Source organism: Mustela nivalis, assembly GCF_964662115.1.
Source record: "Mustela nivalis genome assembly, chromosome: 9".
Lineage (NCBI taxonomy): Eukaryota > Metazoa > Chordata > Mammalia > Carnivora > Mustelidae > Mustela > Mustela nivalis.
Genome location: NC_139028.1, coordinates 67,343,816 through 67,364,458, shown reverse-complemented (window position 1 = coordinate 67,364,458; position 20,643 = coordinate 67,343,816). Strand labels below are relative to the sequence as shown.

General features: G+C 42.9%; 1 protein-coding gene and 1 long non-coding RNA gene across 2 annotated transcripts in view; both read right to left on the bottom strand.

Moving 5' to 3' along the window:
• LOC309840318 (uncharacterized protein) overlaps positions 1-20,643 on the bottom strand; it is a 94,680-nt gene that overhangs the window by 52,935 nt on the left and 21,102 nt on the right. Inside the window, exon 9 of the mRNA XM_082682385.1 lies at positions 13,038-13,951. Coding sequence (XP_082538511.1) covers positions 13,038-13,951 — 914 coding nt within the window. The remainder of the gene's footprint in view (positions 1-13,037; positions 13,952-20,643) is intronic.
• On the bottom strand, positions 1,034-2,513 carry LOC309840253. The gene is made up of 2 exons (XR_014298567.1): positions 2,325-2,513; positions 1,034-1,529 (listed from the first exon to the last, which is right to left on the bottom strand). It is a non-coding gene; the product is annotated as an uncharacterized lncRNA (long non-coding RNA).

Genomic DNA, 20,643 nt, shown 5'->3' with positions numbered 1-20,643 from the left:
TAGGTCTAGAAATATGCTCACTTCTCCCATCATCCATGAAGTGAACCTGGTGAAAAATAAAGCTGAAAGTGGGCTGGTCAATGTGATCTAGCCAACGATACAGGTACTGAAAATTGTCCAAAGGCCACATGCTGTCAGCTCCTGGCTGCAGTGACTGTCGTCAGATTAGGCTTTATTGACTGGCAAGAGCACGGTTTTATACAACATGGTAGTATTGTAATACCTACTTATAAATGAAGCTATAAGCCAATCACAGGTGTGGGGTTCTCGATTATCCTTCATTCTGTTCAGTATCCAACCAATGCTGAGAAACATCTGAAGTCTACAGGGGAGTGGACCACGTATTCTACTATGAGGTTATAAACCCCGTATGTTCACCGTGGGGCTATAAGAAGTTGATGTTAAAGTAACCGTCATCACATTGGCCCCAGAAGGAGGAAGGTACAAAGGAGCCAGAGCCCCCACACAGGGTCAGTGACCCCATCAATGCCCAAGAGTGACCCAAGAGTCCGGCAGTGATCAGGAAAGTAAGAAGAGAATTCAAGTAGTATCTGCCTGATGGAGTCCCAGGTCAACTGGCTGCCACAAGTATCAGATAACGGTAGCCTACACTGGAGTCTTCTCCTAACATCTGGACTCTGATAATGCAACTCTCTGCCTCTCCCCAGGTCACACAGTAAAATGAAAGTACCTCCAGGAAGTGGTGTGGCGGAAAGGATGTTCTTAGAAGTTTCAGACAGCGTCCTAGACACTTCTCATGGTTTCCTAGGCCAAAACTGCCTGTGGGGAAAGTCGGACCTGTTTTTTACATGGAAAGACCTGGGGAACTCAAATACTGCAATTCCCCCTTCCAATAACTCTATATTGAATAGAATTCCTGCTCTAGAAATTCCTTAGAATCCAGGACTAAGTTTGCACCTCCCCATCTCCAAGACCTCCATTCATGACCCTCTCTCCAAGACACCTAGCTCTCCGGTGAGTATGTTTTTAGAAAGTAGTAATTTTTAAAAAGTCATTTTTAAAAAAAAACTCATTTAATAACATAGGATCACTTTTATTAAATTGCTCCTGGTCTCATTGGTTCATCAGAAGATGCTAATTATTTGTCTGTTTACAATCTCTCCCCAACACAACTGTAAGCTCCTATATGTATTTAACATTTACTCCATGTTGAATGCATTTTTTTTTTTACACCAGCAGCTTTAGTTCCTATAAATCAATCGTTCAAGTTCATGCCACGCGTTGGGCCTTGTGTTGGACCCTGGGGGACACCAGTATCTGCGCAGAAATGGACCCTATTCAAGAGTAAAGCATAGACCCCAGGAAGACAGCAACAGAGACTTCTGGAAAGTAGAGGTACTGGAGGTACATGTGTCAGAAGGTATGTAACCAACCCATCAATGTGAACATTGCTCCCAAGTGAGCTCAAGATGGGACGTCATCACTGTCAGTCATGACGCAAATTTCACAGCAAGACCACTGGATCTCTGGGCTCCTTCTGAGCAATAATCAGCTCCTGTTCATTAGCTCTGCATGAAGAAAAATAGTAAGGAACTGAGGTAACCATGCAACAGTGTGCCTGCAGAGGAGGAATGCCAAGCCTCCTGCAAGCCAGAGGACAGGGACCTATGCGGGGATGTGCAGGGAGACCCCTGAGACTGACACTTGGAAGGACACAGGGTGAATGGGGGCCACAGAGGCAGGTGGCAGGCACATCACCCTACAGGCCAGCAGCTGAGACCTCTCGGGAAGGCCACAAACAGCCCTTCAGTTGCTTCTGGGCAGGGGGCAGGGAATGAGAGAATCAGCTTCAATAGGAGCCCTGCCACGCTTGCCCCCCAAACTCCATTCTGTCTGGTGCTCCGCTCTAGGAGCCTAGGTTTTCGAACGTTTAGAACACAGGGACCTCTTCTACCGGCTTTTCTTCAAGCAGAAGAGCTGGGCAGAACAGAAGAGAACTTTCTGTTCATTTTTGAGAAAGAGGAAGAGAGCGTGACAGAGGGAAAGGACTCCAGTTCCCCCCCTTGAGGTAGATAATTCAAACTACACAACAGGAGGGGATGAGGGCGGCGGATGCAACCTGGAGAAAGAAGGACCCCTCCAGCAAAGAAACAACGCCCCCACCTCTTGGGCGCTCCTTTTTCTCCAGGCCGTCCATCTCCAGAATCAAGACTCTGCACTCACAACAGAAAGTCCACAAACTGGTTCTTCTTCCCTTCAGACCGAGACTGGGTCACACACTGAACTCACATACCTTCACATGGTACCTTCCTTCTGGCGTCTCCCACTGCCTGCCCCCCCCTCCCCATAACTTCCCCACGCACCTTGAAACCCCCTCAGAGAAGTCTTGGCTCCAGATTTAAGTGATGAAGAAAAGCCAGGTCAGGCGTGGTCAGCGTTTCCTCACCAAAAAGGCCGCTGGGTCAGCCTTTAGCCACTCCTCCTGAGCCGCTGGTGGGGAAATGAAAGTGAAATCCTCAGCGCTGAAAGGAAAATGAAAGGGGAAGGAGCTTCTGGAACCAATGGGCAGCCCACCCTACGGGGCCACTGAAGAGAAATGTTTCAGCTCAACAATTCACAAGTGGGAGAGGAAGGGCTCCTCCCAAGGGCGGTCGGCCAAGCCAGAGGACAGATTTGGTTGTCCTACCTGGGTTATGCTACTGCCATCTAGTGGGTAGAGGCCAGGGGGACAGCTAACCACTCTGCAGGACACCTCCCACAGCGAAGGATGAGCTGGTCCAACATGCCCTTGGTGCTGGGTGCTGAGGTGGAGAGGCTGTTTTAATCCTCTCTGCTTCCCAGGCCAGCTAGGCACCAAGAGTCTCCTCCCATTTTATGGTTGTGCACCGGCTGTCAGTTCAGCCTACCAATTTTAAATTATCCCCTCAGGTCCCCCCTTCCGTTTGTCCCCAAAGAGCCCACCACCGCCCCCTAGGAAATAGCCAGGAGTAGGGCAGACCAGGGAAGGAGGTTGTTGGAAGAGCTGGCTACAAAGGACCAAGACAACTTTTTGGAGTATCATTTTCTAATTCCTATTCGTGCAGTAGTCACACAGATGCAAAACTTTGGCTTTTTAAGCTTTTGGCTTTTTTAAAGCTTTTGGCTTTTTAAATTCTGGTTAATTAACATACAGTATGTAAGGACCTATTTACAAGAGGCGTTCATTAAAGTTAAACTGTCCCTGCTTCTCTTCCCCCAGGGGATTCACTTTAAAACAAGTCCCCGAAACCAGCTTCAGGTAACAAAGCCCAGACACAAGGGTGGGTCAGGCCAGGTGGAGGGTTGCATACTGTCTCCAGAGCTACCAAGGAGTAGGGGCCCCCACCCTTTGGGAACCCTTTTTGGCGCCAATCCTAATCAAGGTGTAATAGGTTGGGTCAGATGTCTACTAGGGTAAATTGTAACTCAATTGGTCACCTAGCATCACTATGGAGTTTCCTGTGTTTGTTACAATCTCATTGGTCAGCTGTGCGTGGCCAGACCCGACCACAGGGCCTTTGTCCTTAAAAGCTAGGACTGTGAAACAGAGAAGGGTCTCCCTCTCTTGTAAGAGGTGCGTCCCCGAATGTTCAGTTAAATTCTTTTTTTTTTTTTAAAGATTTTTTCTTTATTTATCTGACAGAGATCACAAGTAGGCAGAGAGGCAGGCAGAGAGAGAGGAGGAAGCAGGCTCCCCGCAGAGCAGAAAGCCCGATGTGGGGCTCGATCCCAGGACCCTGGGATCATGACCCGAGCTGAAGGCAGAGGCTTAACCCACTGAGCCACCCAGGTGCCCCAATGTTCAGTTAAATTCTTGATGCTTGGCGCGAAATAAAGCTTTGCTTGACCTTCACTTTGTATTAGTCTCGCTCCTTTAATCACGGACCCATTATTGGGGCATAACAAGTATACTATAATTAGTCTCGGGTGTACAATACAGTGATTCAACACTGCCATACATCACCCAGTGCTCAATCACAAGTGCACTCCTTTTAAGATTTTATTTGAGAGAAAGAGAAAATGGAGAGAAAGCATACGAGGAGGCTCCCTTGCTGAGCAGGGAGCCTGATGCCAGGACTCCAGCCTGAAACTCCAGGATCATATCCTGAGCTGAAGGCAGTTGCTAAACCAACTGAGCCACGCAGGTGCCCCACAAGTGCACTCCTTAAGCCCCAGCACCTGTTTTACCTGTCCCCTTACCCTCCTCCCCTCTGGTAACCATCAGTTTGCCCTCCATAGTTAAGAGTCTGTTTCTCGGTTTCTCTCTCGCTTTGCCGCTTCCAGTCGGTGAACGGGAGAAGAATGAGGCACAAACAAGTCAGCTGCAAGAGAAAGGGAGCAGCGGACACAGTAGAAAAGACTCGGGCCACGAGCAAGGCCTCAGTCTCACTTTTATTAGATAGAATGAATAACCAACAGCAGAGTACTGAAGGTCAAACATTAGTTCCAGGTCTTGTGGACAAACAAGAAGGAGTGTAAAGTTTATAGTTAAACAAGAACGTTCAAAGGATTCATCTAACAACAGGTGCTTTTGGGAAAAGGGGGAGATAACGGAAAAGGGAAGCAGGCGGAGGTCCGCCCTGAGCTGGGAGGACGTTCCCAGCTGCTCAGCTTCAAGGTTGTAAACATATTGTCCTCTCCCCCCAAAGACCTGCTGCCAGTACGTGTTTTTCTTAAAGCTCTATCTAAATGTCCTTGGTAACTAGTAAAATCTTCCCGGGGTTATATTTTAAGTAATACATTGTTCTGAGGGGCAGTTGCATCTCTTTGCTTTTTTCTTTGCTCATTTGTTTTCCTTCTTAAATTCCACATGAGTGAAAGCAGATGGCATTTGTCCCTCTCACTGACTGACTGTGCTTAGCATTATAGTCTCTAGCTGAACCCACATCTTTGCAAATGGCAAGATTTTATTATTTTTACGGCTGAATAATATTCCATTGTAGATATATATTACCTCTTCTTTACCCATTCATCATTTGATGGGTACTTGAGCTGCTTTCATAATTTGGCTATTGTAAATAATGTCTCTGTAAATAAGGAAGTGCGTATATCCCTTTGAATTAGCATTTTTGTATTCTTTGGGTAAATTCCCAATAATGTGGTTCCTTGATCATAGGGTAGCTATATTTTTAACTTTTTGTGGAAACTCAATTCCATTTCCCAGAGTGGCTGCACCAATTTGCATTCCCAACAACAATGCATGGGTGTTCCTTTTTCTCCACAACTCACCAACACCTGTTGTTTCTTGTTGATTTTTGGCAGTCTGACAGGTATGAGGTGATACCTCATTGTAGTTGTAATTTGCATTTCCTTGACAGTAAATGATGATGGACATCTTTTCATGTGTCTTTTGGCCATTTGTAGGTCTTCTTTGGAGAAAAATCCATTCATGCCTCCTGCCCATTTTTTAGTTAGGTACCTGGTTTTTGGGGGTGTTGAGTTTTATAAGTTCTTTACAGATTTTGGATAGTAACCCTTTGTCAGATATGTCATTTGCAAGTATCTTCTCCCATTCCCTAGATTGTTTTTTAGTTTTGTTGATGTTTCTTTCACTGTGCCATTTATTTTGATATAGTCAAAATATCTTTCACTGTGCCTTTTATTTTGATATAGTCTCTCCAAGTGATTCTTATTTGAGTGTCAGGTTGAGAACCACTGTCCTGGAATGGTGAATTATGCTTTTGGGGGCCTGGGAAAGAAAGGACTGCTTTGAAATTGAGATAAGCTTTGACACCACACTTGATGGGACATCATTTTGAACAGAGGTGTTCCTGTTAGGAATCGCCACCTTTTCTGGGTGCAGGATGATCCCAGCACACATTGTGCCTCCATGCAGAGCACATGAGGAGAATAAATTGATGGATGATATGTTGTACTCAGAAAGGAAATCCTAGTTTCCTGGGCTCCTGGAGAGCAGGTTACATAAAAAGCACCACCTCTGGAATTGCTTTCCAAGGTACCATTGTTCTTTCTGCTCTACTTCATCACCTGGCTCACTCTTGGGGCCCAAGGGCAGAGAGACAATTAAAAAAATGCTTCAAAATTTTTACAACTTTCCCATAAAAATTTCTGTATCTATTCTATTTAGACATATGCTTTGGCCACTTTTAAGGAGTCAATAATTGCCCATTTAGGCTTGCTTATCCTTAATTCAATATTGGTAATTTACATCATTCAGATAATAAGTCATTAGACAGCTTTGTTAGGTTAGGTGTGTAAATCACTAGTTCGGGTGTGTAAATTACCTCAGCACTGTCCATCACTTCTGTGTGAGTAACATCCGATTCTCATCACTAATGTTATTCACTTTTTTTTTTCCATTTTTCTTATACCTGATTTCTTTATGAATTCAGTGGGCTTGCAACCATGCAATGACTTTGCCATCTTTTTATTATTTCCTTAACATCCATCTACCAACATGTAATATATTAAACATAGAAGAAAATAGCATTTATGAAAACTCCTCTTAGGATATCAAGAGTTTCTCTGGCATGTCACTGTCAGTTGAGCTATGCTTCCAGGAGACGAGAATGGCCTGAAAAGAAGGACAAGCAAGTTTGGTATATGTGAGGAACGGACTGCAAGCTGACAGGGTCCTTGCAGTCAAGGGAGTTTTGCCAAGGGCTAGCTCAGCAAATGCCTGCAGGTAACTCACTATTTGCTTTGGCTTACATAAGTGCTCTGGGTCAGGCTGACAGGGTCCTTGAGTCTCTCTGTAAATATGCTCAAATAAACTCTTTTGTTTTGAAGCAAGGCAGCTGTGTGGAACTTGTGGTCATCTGACCTCAAGTTCCTTGATAAACATTCTTGTTATTGCATGTTGGGACTCCACTGGGTTACCAGCTCATGGAGACCTCCTGATCCCAGCTTCCTAACTTGTCTTTCTTAATTCCCCACCCATCTCTCTCCATCTTCCCTTGGACTTCTCATGCTGGTGACAAGTGGCGCCTCAACAGGGACCCACAAAGGAGAAGACGCCTTTAAAGTGAAAGTGAAGAGGTTAAGGAACTCCCATGCACGCGCAGTAGGTTCTTATTGTGGGGAGACGTTTAGTTAGGAGTAATAAATTATGGGACAGTTAGGCTCCAAGATGAGAGAGCTTTTAGTTCAAATGTTGAAATCTATGCGTAAGGTTCAAGGCTGTCGGGTTCACACTCCGCAGCTGGAACATTTTTCACAACATGTCCAGGATGTTTGTCCCTAGTTTCCAGAGGAGGACACAGTTAATTTGGCTACTTGGGAAAAGGCTGGGCATTGTTTTTGCGAGCTCATTATACCGTTCACGGCCCCTTGCGCGTGCCAGTAGACACCTTCCCCTTGTGGAGGCTGGTCCGTGAGTGTCTTGATCAGAAGCATGGAAAGCACAATGGGCCTATGGATACACAGGTCAAGACTTATGCAGAGGCTCAAATAGAGCCCTCTGCTCCTCTGGAGCCAATGCTAAAGGATGAGCCTCTGCCAGAGGAATACCAAAGAGAATTAGAGGATGGAAGGAAAGTATGAAAAGGGAAGGGAATTGCCTCCTCCCTCTGATACTGAGGAGGAGGATGAGGAGGACTTCGTGAGCCTTTTGCTACCTTTTCTAAATTAGTTGTTACTGTTGCTCCCTCTACACCTTCCTGCCACCCTGGCACTGGCTTGCCCTGCACGGCCTCCTCCTCTGCTTCAAATACCATGGGCTGGAGCTTGTCTCAAAGCTCTGGTCGAGTCTCCTTCACCGTGGGCACTTTGCAGGCACAGGGACGTGGGGAGGAGACCACGGGCTTTAGCTGCTTCCCAGGAGCCTGTCCACACTCAAGGTCAGGTCATTCAAGAGCATCAACCACTACCTTCTAAGACTCTTAAAGAATTAAAGACCATTTGGTTCAGCACGGCCCTAGAGCTCTTTTTACTTTAACTTTGGTGAGTAGCTCTGCTACTGAGGCTATTCCTCCTAAGGATGGGTGATACTTTGCTGTGCCTGCCTCTTCCCTGAGACTATTTGTTATGGAAATCAGATTGTTCCGAGAAGCTTCCCAGCAAGCTGAACAGAGTCGCCAACGTAATCCAACTTTTTTTTTTTTTTTGAAGATTTTTATTTATTTATTTGACAGAAATCACAAGTAGGCAGAGAGAGAGAGAAAGAGAGAGAGAGAAGGAAGAAGATTCACGCATACACCTTTCCTTACAACTGTACAGGTCGATCAGGCCATTCAGTCTCATGTTATTCATCATAAAAATGCTTCCACTCTTCACAAACAGTTCTCTCTCGCTGGAGAGGATGCTCATCAGATCATAAAGTCCTGCCCTGCTTGCCCTGACTTTCTCCCTGTCCCATCATTTAGCATTGACCCTCGGGGTTTGTTAAGGTCACCTTTAGCAGATGGCTATTGCTGAAGTCCCATCTTTTGTTAAACAATCTTATGTCCATGTTATTACCAACACTTATTCTTATTTCCCGGTTGCTTTAGCCCAAATGGGAGAAGCAACTAAGCATGTAATTGCTCATTGCCTCTATGCCTTTTCTATTTTAGGTTTTTGGAAAATTATTAAGACTGATAAGGCCCCTGCCTATTCTAGTAAAGCCTTTTTGTCCTTCTGTGCTGCTTTTCAGGTCACATTACAAACGGGCATTCCCTACAACCCTCAGGGTCAAGTTATTGTGGAATGTGCTCGAGGTACATTAAAACACCAACTTTGGGGTGCCTGGGTGACTCAGTGGCTAAGCTACTGCCTTCAGCTCAGACCATGGTTTCAGGGTCCTGGAATCGAGCCTCACATCAGGCTCTCTGCTCTGTGGGGAGCCTGCTTCCTCCTCTCTCTCTGCCTGCCTCTCTGCCTACTTGTGATCTCTGTCTGTCAAATAAATAAATAAAATATTAAAAAAAAATAAAACGCCAACTTCAAAAAATTAAGAAGGGGGAATTACATCCCCAAACACCTGATAACATATTGATTCATGCTCTGTTTTAAATTTTCTCAATCTTGATGATCAGGGGCCTTCTGCAGCCAAACGATTATATGCTCCTTCTTACATGGAAAGCTCCCAAGTGTGCTGGAAAGATTTTTTTTTTTTTTTTTAAACGTCGTCCTCAGACAAAGGGAAGATCGTATAAGAATCTCACACAGGGGTGCAGATCCTAGGTCTATTCCAGTGAGGAACTCAGGTTCCCAGGATTGAGAAACTTCTGATCGCCCTCTGGTGGTGGTTCTAGTTACTGCTGCTTGCTCAGTCCTGCAGACTGAAGGTTCCTTATGCCCTGAATTTCTCCTGAATCCCCCCAAACTTTCATGGCGGACATGTTATCTCTAACTATGGCCCAGCGTCGTCCTAAGGCCCCAGAAATACCAGATGGCATTCCTGTCACATACACTTTCAGAAATAATGAGAAGGAGAAAGTCCTAAAACTGATTTTTGGGTGGTGAGAATCCACACTTGGTACCCACAGGAATTTTTTTTTATTTTTTATTTTTTATTTATTTATTTTTTTAAAAAAATTCAGATCCCTTCTCTGGTCTTTCCCTGAAAATGGAACAACTGGAAGCAGCTCGTAGACTTCCTGGTATTGTCAGCAGAGGGCGCCATTTCTAGGGCTGAGGGCTCTGTAGAAAAGAGCAGGACCCTTAACAGGCAGATCTTTTTGTTGGGGTTTGCTGTTTCAAGTCTTTCTTTTGTTTTTTGTTTTTTGTTTTTTGCTTTTTTTTTTTAAACTCTGTAACCACTTTCTCATCTCGAACTGAGGAATTGGGAATTTCAAAGAATGAATGACCTGATTGTCCCTGGAGAGTTTTTTTGTCAATAATTCAAGAGCCTGCGCTGCATTGTGGTGATAAGCTGACTGGTATGCAAGGGTCCAAAGGAAATAGATACAAGCTGATTGCTGTCAGTTTCCATGGATGAGTGCTGGAGATAAAGGTGTGTGTCCATGTGCAGAGAGACTGGCTGTGTCTATTTGATATCCCCTCCCTCAGCAAAGGTCATCCACTGAGAGCAGCGGGACTGAAAAATTCCTGGCAGAAACCACTTGGTCAAGCAGCTCATTACTTCTATTTGTGTCAGTTCAGAAGTTGGTTAAGGGATAACCCTCAGTGAAAATGCCGGAAGACCTGGGGATATTACCAAGTATGGCGATACCATCTGACCTCTGTTGCTTGAGGCACAGAACAGGCCTCACCTCATTCCTGACCAGAAAGAGTGAGGCTCTTCAGGCGAAAGGCAATGCTGACCCACCCACCTACACGGCTGCTGACGGCACCCATCCCAGCACTCCGGAACCTTCTTCTGCCACTGTCAGTCAAAATGTGAGCAAGCAAGCTGAAAAATGAACACTTAGTTGGGCAAAGAGAATAAGAGTTTCTAGTGAAAGAGAACTACTGAGAATTAGAGAAGAATATCAGAGACTTGCAGTTTTAGTTCCAACATGCAGAGAACATGAAAGTCATTACTTCCAATGTTATAGTAAGAAAAAAGATGAACAGAATGACTAAAATCAAAAACACAAAAAACAACCTGTTGGTGAGGACATGATGAAAAAGGAACACTAATGCACTGTTGGTGGGAATGCAAACTGGTGCAGCCACTGTGAAAAACAGTATGGAGGTTCCTCAAAAGACTAAAAATAGAACTAACCTGAGGTGCCTGGGAGGCTCAGAGAATTGGGCTTCTGCCTTTGGCTCAGATCACAATTTCCAGTCCTAGGATGGAGCCCTATGTCTGGCTCTCAGCTCAGAGGGGAGTCTCTGCTGCTTCCTCTCCCTCTGCTGGTGCTCTGTCTCTGTATATCTCTCAGATGAATAAAATTTTTTAAAAAGCTTTAAAAAATAAAAACAAAAAATAAAAAGAGAACTACTCTATGACCTGACAATTGCACTACTGGGTATTTACCCAAAGAAAATGAAAATACTAATTCAAAAAGATACATGCACCCAGTGTTTATTGCAGTACTTGTGGTGAACGGAGAACAGTGTCTAGACTTGTGCAATCACTATGTTCCACACCCAAACCTAATCTAATATTGTGTGTCAACTACACTCAAAAAAAAAAAAAAAAAAAAAAAAAAGTAAAGAAAAAAAAGTACAATAAAATGCATAGTTAAAAACAGAACACTCCAGGGGCGCCTGGGTGGCTCAGTGGGTTAAAGCCTCTGCCTTCAGCTCAGGTCATGATCCTGGGATCAAGCCCCGCATTGGGCTCTCTGCTCAGCAGGGAGCCTGCTTCTTCCTCTCTCTCTGACTGCCTCTCTGCCTACTTGTGATCTCTCTCTGTCAAATAAATAAATAAAATCTTAAAAAAAAAAAAACAGAACACTCCAAATGTCTAATAAAATTTAAAATGTTTTAAAAATATATATGCAAAGAACAATGAATGTAAGGCAATATACCAAAATGTTACCAGTGGTTTTCTCCTGACTAGGGATTTTCTCTATACATTTGCTGTTTTCCAGCTCTCTTACACTGAATATTTGCACCTTATATTGAAAGATAATACTTAAAAAATAATTTATCTAAATGTATCTGGACTACATACTTAAACAGCAAATAGAATTCAGCCTTGAAGTTGTAAATATATAGTCATAATGCCGCACAAAAAAGGCTTAAAAAAAATAGTGTTTTATAAAATACAGTAAAACCCTGCAGTAAAATACTACGCAGGCACAGTAATTGATTATATAAATGCATATGTATTAGAAACAAACAGTGTCAACAAGTACTGCCAGAGCAGAAAAGTAGTTATAGACCATATGCATAGTACAATCAGTATTTTATATATGTATCATATAATATTTTCCAGGTAGATAAAGGAGTAGATCAAGCTATAGATACAGATGGAGAAAAAAATACAGACACAGATGTAGATACAGATACAGATAAAGATATGTACGTATACAGATACAGATCTATAACCATAGGGGACAAAATTTTAACAGTAAAATTGCTTAGGGGCTGGCTGTACGTTTATGGTGTTATGAATTCTATGGCATGTTTGTCTCTTTTCATAATTTCTAATATTTTCTACAAGGGACATAGATTTTTAATTAAATGCATATTTTAAAAAGAACCATGGACAGCACACGATCTTTCTCTGAGAGGATGTACCAACTAGAGAGCACACTGGGAAGGAGCTGTGGTTGGAGAACGTGTCACAGAGGAGAGCAGGTGAGAACTGGGTGTAGAAGGAGGAACAGGCGTTTCCACAAGCTGATGGAGGTTATTCCAAGGCAGAGCAGGGACATGGAGAATGTGGCATGATCTGGAAATGGTGAGATCTTAATGGCCTGGTGACCGATGGAGGTGACATGGGCAGTGTTTCAGTAAAGGACATCAGGAGACAGGCCACTAAAGGCCTTGAATGTCCCACCGAGGAGGGGATCACTGAAGAACATGGCCTGACATTGAGATTGGAGGACCCCTTCCTCATCATCCCACAAGACAAATCACCCCTCAGAAACCACAGGAGGGACCAGTGTCCATTCCTTCAACCCTCAGAGGTTGTTCTGCCAAATACAAAACACACAATTCATTTACATTCTCTTATTACAGACATGCATGTGGACAGGATATAAATTATAATGTAATAGGAATAACTATAAAACATAGGAGTCACTGATTCTAAGAATATCATTAGCCAAAATGAAGGGCATTAAGGGGCATATGATTGTTTAGAGACATCACAAGACAAGACATCTCAGAGCTTGAGGAAGCTCACTGAGGAAGAGTTGAACCAAATCCCAGCCCAGAGCACAGCTCTCACTTCATCTATTTCTAAAGATCATGTTAGAGTCATTAAGGATATAAGACTTCTGCAAATCAAACATCCTGTCCCAGGGTCTTTGTGAGAGCAGGCTTGCTCCTTCCAACGGGAGTGCTGTGCTCAGGTTGTTTTGACGACAAAGGAGTAAGTCCTGCAACACCGTGGTGAACTTGCCCCACAGACAGAACTCACTGAGCCATTTCCGAGTATTTCAGCAGATCCTTCCCACCCTCCACTTCCAGAGACCACCTCACTGATGGCTGGAGAATCCAAAAACTCAGATTTTAAACTGAAGTGATTTCTGCTTTGTAAACAACACATGGACCACCTGCTCCTGGATTTGCTTGGTCTTGATCCCATAAATGATAGGATTCAGCACAGGTGGGGCAAGCATGCAAACATTAGCCAGCAAGATGTGCGTATGAGGAGGAATGTGGCGTCCAAACCTCTGAGTAAGGGTTGTAAAGATCCCAGGCCCATAAAAGAGGACAATGACACAGATGTGGGAGCCACATGTGTTGAGAGCTTTGTGGCGAGCATCTCGAGAAGGGATGCGGAAGACAGCATGGAGAATCAGCACATAGGAAACAAAAATTAACACAACATCTAAAACCACTGTTAACATTAGAATGGAAAATCCATACCAAATGTTCACACGAATGTCATTACAAGCATACTTGGCCAAACCAATGTGTTCACAATAGGTGTGTGGAATAATATTATTTTGACAGAAAGTCAATCTTTTCAGAAGAAATATTACAGGGAAAATTGTACCGTAACTTCTCAGACAAACAGTCACTCCAATTTTCCCAATCAGAGCAGGTGTAAGAATAGTGGTGTATCTCAGGGGGTAGCATATGGCAATGTAGCGGTCAAACGCCATCACCAACAAGATCCCTGACTCAGAAACAAAAGTGGAAGAAAAAAAGAATACCTGAGTGATGCAGCGATCCAGGGAGATCTCCCCAGCACGGAACCAGAAGATGGCCAAGGCCTGAGGTACGGTGCATGTGGAGAGCATGAGGTCTGCTCCAGCCAGCATGTAGAGGAAGAGGTACATGGGTTCCTGGAGGCTGCGCCTTGTGAGGATCATGCCGATGAGCAGGCTGTTCCCAAGCAGGGCGACGACATAGGAAATGAAGAAGGGGATGGAAATCCACACGTGCTGGTCCTCTAGCCCGGGGACGCCCAGTAAGTGGAAGATCGTGTGGCTAACACCAGTGTGGTTTAAGGCAGTCATGCCTGGAGCAGATGGCCTGGGATCTTACTTTCTGTTTACAAAATACATATTCTTAAAAGAGAGAGAGAGAGGTTTTATTTATTTAGTTATTTGAAATAGAGAGAGAGAGTGAGTGAGCAAGAGCAGGGGGAGGGACCAAGGGAAGGAAAAAGCAGACTCAAGAGCAGGGAGCCTGACACAGGGCTCAATCTCCGGACCCTGAGATCATGACCTGAGCTGAAGGCAGATACTTAACTGACTGAGCCACTCGGGCACCCTGAAAATACATATTCTTTTTAATATATTCTCAAGGGGAATTATTCTAATATTCTTTGTGAATAGTAGAGCTTTTGGCATATCTCACACTCTTCATCTTCTCGGAACATGCAGATAGAAAGTATGCAAAGATGAAGGACATGGTGTGTGCCTCAGTGAGTGACAGCCAATTATACTCACCTCCAACTAACCAAAGTCAGAAACATTACTGTATGTATTTCACTCTTTTTTTAAAGGTTTTATTTATTTATTTGATAGATAGAGATCACAAGTAGGCAGAAAGAGAGGAGGAAGCAGGCTCCCTGCTGAGCAGAGAACCCGAGGCGGGGCTCCATCCCAGGATGCTGGGATCATGACCTGAGCAGGAGGCAGAGGCTTTAACCCACGGAGTCACCCAGGCTCCCCTGTATTTCACTTTCAAACAGAGGATTATACATAAACAGGGAAACTCATTATGCATGACCAGGAAGAGTGTAAAAGACACGTGAAATTGACTAATTTATCAGAAGGGAGGCAGCATAAGAAAAGGTGAATATACAGATCCCTGCATGAATGTTCATGAAACATTTCCAGCCTAGGATGGCAGGTGCATAAACAATGCTTGAGAGGCAGGGAGGGGAGCACAGGCAGTGAAGAGCCTTGATCATAACTTCATACTTAGACCTCATCCTTTATCCAGGGGGCGGCCATTATCTGTCTTGAAGAGTTATTAGACTAGTAATTGACTGAGAAACTGGATGCTAAAAAGTAAGTTGTGTTCAAAGAACTGAATGTAATACAGTCAGAGAGGAATTAAACTAGTATTTACTAGTCATTGTTTTTCCAGGAACTATAGTATCCACATTGCATGTAGCATCATGTAGCAAGCAGACCTCTACACTAGGAAATGAATATTTTCATTGTGTCCATTTCACACCTAAAGAGAGACTCAGAGAATATGAATCACTTGCCAAATTTCACAACAGTAATTGATGGAATGGGTTTGAAATTTCTTGGACTTCATCACATACATTTTGATCACTTGGGAAGAGGATCATGAGGACTTTCAGAGGTAACAGTCAGGACTTCTGTGTCTCAATGTTCACACCCTGGGGAGCTAAGTGTAGAAATGACTGAAATTGGGGGACCAGTCAGCAGATAGTTCGACTTTTGATCTTGAGGTTGTAGGTTTGAGCCCTGTATTGGGTGTAAAGGACACTTAAAAATTTAAAAAGAATTAAAAAATAATAAGAAATGACAAAGTTGAGGGGGGGGAAGGCATTATTTCTGTGGGAGGGTGTGCAATACTTGATATTTGGAAGATTCTTCTGCTAGAAACTAACACGTAATTTTACTATTTGCTTCCTAGCAGACTTTCCTTCATTCATTAGCGTAATCATTCAGGAAGCTTGTTTGGAGTGTGGGCTGTATTTCAGGCATCTGTCCTAACTTGGGTGTATGGGTTGAGAGAGTGTTGGGTATGTACATAGACAGGATCAGTAAAATGTTTCAGGTGTGGCTCAGAGGGCAGCTCCTGAGAAGAGCGCCATATCTCATCCAGTTTTCTCCAGAATGAAGAAGAAATGGAGCCAATAATAAAGTACCTTCTTCTGAAGGTACTTTACCTAATTCTGAAGATATTAGATGAAGGGGTATCTTAAAATATCTAGCTCAGGGGCCAAGAAAAATCGTACACTTACTAACATTATTTCTTCCACTCCAGCTCCCTCTCTTCCTGCCTTGATTTTTTTCTTTCTGGGAAGGAAAATTGGCTCCTAGTTCTCACACCTGCAGAGATGCTCTGGCTCCTTTCCCAGAGTCGCCTCCAACATCCAGCTTGGGGCAGGTGGCCAGCTTGCTGCCATTCTCAGGGTTCCTTGCACGGTTTTCCAGGAGTCTGTAGTCTAAACAAATGCATTTTCTGTTTGCTCATCTCTAGTGTGTAATTATTAGGGCATCTGCAACCGACAGGATGGCTTTTCCTGATTTGCCACTTCTCAGGAGCTTCCATCCGGCCCATATACTCAGCTCCCCTCCCAGACCTCACTTTCTGCGTCTGCTAGAACCAATCAGATTTGCCCCTCGGGTCTTTACCATTTTGTCCACATGTATCAATAGCCTCCAAGAGTCCTGTCACCTATGGTCTCTTGGGGACAGAACACCAGCCCAGTCCTTACCTTGATCCGGAAACCTCCCTACCCTCAGATGTCTAATTCACTCACCAGCCTTGGGCTGACTCTCCAGAGCAGGTGGCATAGCTCCATAATAAAATTCGGGTTGTGGATCTGGAGTTGGGCTGTTTATCCACTTTTGTGGAACGGTGGAGGGAACACTTCCACTCGGGCTACAGGGACAGAGCCAGTCTCCACCAGCCTCACCTTCTTCCCAAATAGGCTGGCTTTGTCAAACCCTTTCCCATCTCCCTTCCTCTCCTCTTGAGAATCTTCTCTGCTGGAAAGCCTTTTCCACCTAATCTAGCCTTCCTAGAGGCCTATTTAATGAATGTTAACTCATTTTCAAAGGGAATATAAATATAAAAAATATGTACCAATGATTTCTATCTGTAAAGTTTTGTTCCTCATAAAGATTTAGGTTGAAGTTATATTCATCCCCTGGATTTTAATAAGTTGCAAATTTTAGAATCATGAATAATGATTTTTTTTAAAGATTTTATTTATTAATTTGTCAGAGGGAGAGCACAAGCAGGGGGAGTGGCAGGCTATGGGAGAAGCAGGCTCCCCACTGAGCAAGGAGCCTGATGCAGGACTCAATCCCAGAACCCTGGGATCATGACCTGGACCGAAGACAGATGCTTAACTGATTGAGCCACCCAGGCATCCCTGTTGACAAGCTTTTGACCATTTGTCACTGGTAATTTATCTAGTGTGGCTGGCCCCTCTGCAAAAATGGCTGACAGTAATTCTTTCCTCTGAAGCACGCATAAGCCAGTTCCCACCGTCATGTTGTGCAGTCTGTTCCCCATCCCCTTGAATCTGGGATGGCTTTATGACTTGTTTTGACCAGTAAAATAGGGTTGAAATGGTCTGTGAGTTCCAGGGCATACGGACCTTGCAATTTCTATTTTGCCCTTTTGGAAGCCAGCAGCCCATTAAAAAGCTCAGGCTAGACAAATGACTAAGAGACCAGGTGGAGAGACACCTGGACAACAGAAGCACACCAGCTGCCATAAAGGAAAGGGTTTTGCTATAGTTGCAAGAATTACTGTCAGCCATTTTTGCAGAGGGGCCAGCCACACTAGATAAATTATCAGTGACAAATGGTCAAAAGCTTGATAACAGGGATGCCTGGGTGGCTCAATCAGTTAAGCATCTGTCTTCAGTCCAGGTCATGATCCCAGGGTTCTGGGATTGAGTCCTGCATCAGGCTCCTTGCTCAGTGGGGACCCTGCTTCTCCCTTAGCCTGCCACTCCCCCTGCTTGTGCTCTTTTTCTCTGACAGATAAATAAATAAAATCTTAAAAAAAAATCATTATTCGTGATTCTATGCTATTCTTCATAGCATAAACCTGAACTGTTCTTGGCATACAGTAGGCACATGATATTCATTGAATGAAATATGAATAACCTTTATCTGAAGGATAGAAATATTTCAGTCGCTGGGTATAATTTTTAAGGTTCTTGGATACCCTGAAGCCTGGTGATCCCACATTCAGGGACAGTTTGGTAGTTTTAGAATGTTTGATTGGTGTTAGATGATGCCAGGGAATGAGATTTGAGAAACTCTCACTATTCGATTCATAGGGAAGTTTCTCAAGAATTCCCACCTCCGGTAGTTAGGCATTTTGCTGCAGGTTACTTTTCCAGCAATATTTCTCATTTCATCTTTCATAACTGTTCCTCAGACACAGTGTATAATTCATCATTCATCCCTCCTTAGTCACGCCATGTGCTTCTACTACTTCTGTGTCCATATTATCATTGATTTTGTTCTTCCAGGAATATCCTGTTTCTTTGACTGATGGGTGAACCTGTGCTCGGATCTCAACCATCTAAAATCTTAGCTTCTTTGTAGACCATGTTATAAATCACTTTCCCAATGCAGCATTTTAAAATCATACTGTCTTGATGAGAAAACAACATGTTCACATTCCTCTTTTTAAAAAATATATTTTTTTAGTAAGGCAGGTAAATATAGAACAATTTGACAAGAGTCCAAATAAAGTGCTTATCATTATCTACAATAGCCAAACTATGGAAAGAACCTAGATGTCCATCAACAGATGAATGGATCAAGAAGATGTGGTATATATACACAATGGAATACTATGCAGCCATCAAAAGAAATGAAATCTTGCCATTTGCGACAATATGGATGGAACTAGAGCGTATCATGCTTAGCGAAATAAGTCAAACAGAGAAAGACAACTATCATATGATCTCCCTGATATGAGGAAGTGAAGATGCAACATGGGGGGGTTAAAGGGGTAGGAGAAGAATAAATGAAACAAGATGGGATTGGGAGGGAGACAAACCATAAGTGACTCTTAATCTCACAAAACAAACTGAGGGTTGCTGGAGGGAGGGGACTTGGGAGAAGGGGGTGGGGTTATGGACATTGGGGAGAGTATGTGCTTCGGTGAGTGCTGTGAAGTGTGTAAACCTGGCGATTCACAGACCTGTACCCCTGGGGATAAAAATACATTATATGTTTTAAAAAAAAAAAGAACATAGGCTACTTCTTTTAAAAAAAATCATTATTTTTTCAATGTAGAGATATACACTACTATCATTTCAGATAATATTGCTAAATATTTTCTGTGTTGTATGTGTTCTATCTAGACACATATTTGCCTTTAAAATATACCAAATACAATTCACTGTTCTGGAACACATTTTCCTCACTTAACAATATAAAGTGGACATATAACCACGACAAACATATGGACTTCTGCAGACATTTATAATTTACCCATGTATAATTTAGCCAAGTGCACTCTTTTTTTTTTTTTTTTAAGACGTTATTTACTTATTTCACAGCAAGAGGGACACAGCAAGAGAGGGAACACAAGCAGGGGTAGTAGGAGAGGGAAGCAGGCTTCCTGCAGATCAGCGAACCCGATGTGGGGCTCAATCCCAGGACCCCAGGATCATGACCTGAGCTCAAGGCAGATGCTTAACAACTGAGCACGCCAGGTGCCCCCAAGTACACTCTTTTAAAAAGCATTTCTCACACATCATTGTAATTAGTTATTTATTGTTGTGTTTGTAGGGAACAAGAGTACGCTGCCCCAAGATAAGGCACTTTGTCATGAATATTATTTTGAGTAAAAAGCAACCAAAACCCAGCAGATTCAGGAAAAACTTTTTACCCTCCTTCAACAGCCAGTTTTACTAGGAGAGCTATTAACAGAGAGATTCCTCTTTACCTAAGAATCTTATCTGCATAAAGGACAACCTGTTTGCCAAACTCCTCCTTTCACCTACTTGCTAAGGGTCTTTCTCTCCTTTGTATCCTCAGACCCTTATCTCTCTCCTTAGTTCATATAAGCTTCATGTTGCCTCACGGTCTGGGATTTCCATGTCTGTGTGGATTCCCCATATCTACACTACTGCTATTAAGTTTGATTTTGTCCTATTAATCTGTTTCATGTCAATTTGATTCTTAGTCCAGCTAGGACTTGGAAGGGTAGAAGAAATTCTTCCTCCCCAACATGTCCAATCGACAGGAGGTTCACAGTTCCATATATATTGCTCCATTAGTCTATTAGATCATCTGACAGAATAGGCACTACATTAAGATGCTTATAATATTTTTCTTTTTAAAGCATATAAAATCATGAAATTTTCACTTTAAAATAATAAGAAATAATGAAATAGACAGCTGTTGTTAGTATGGTTTATTTTTCTTTGCTCTTTTCTATATTTTTTTATATTCATAAACAATCTTTTACAGAGATTTATAATAGTTATTATATTTCAAACATATTTTCGGCAATATATATGCAAAATATGTCAGTTTAAGATAAAATCATATTTTACCTACCCATTTCATAATAATTATTTTTACATTTTTAATAAATTTTAATTGTAGTAAATAAGTATAGCATAAGTCACTCCTGGGTGGCTCAGTTGGTTAAGCATTCAACTCTTAATTTTGGCTCAGGTCATGATCTCAGGGTTGTGAGATCTAGCCCCACATTGGGCTCTGCACTGGCCATGGAGCCTGCTTGTGATTCTCTCTCTCCTTCTGCCCCTCACTCTGCACCACTGCTCTCTCTCCCTCTCAAAATATATATATATATATATATATATATATATATATATATATATATATATGTGTGTGTGTGTGTGTGTGTACACATATATAATAAAAAAATTGCCATTTTGATGATTTTTAAGTGTACTATTCAGTAGTGTTAAGCATGTTCACACTGTTGTGCAATCAAACTCCAGAATTTTTCATTTTGCAAAACTGAAACTCTATACTCATAAAATAACTA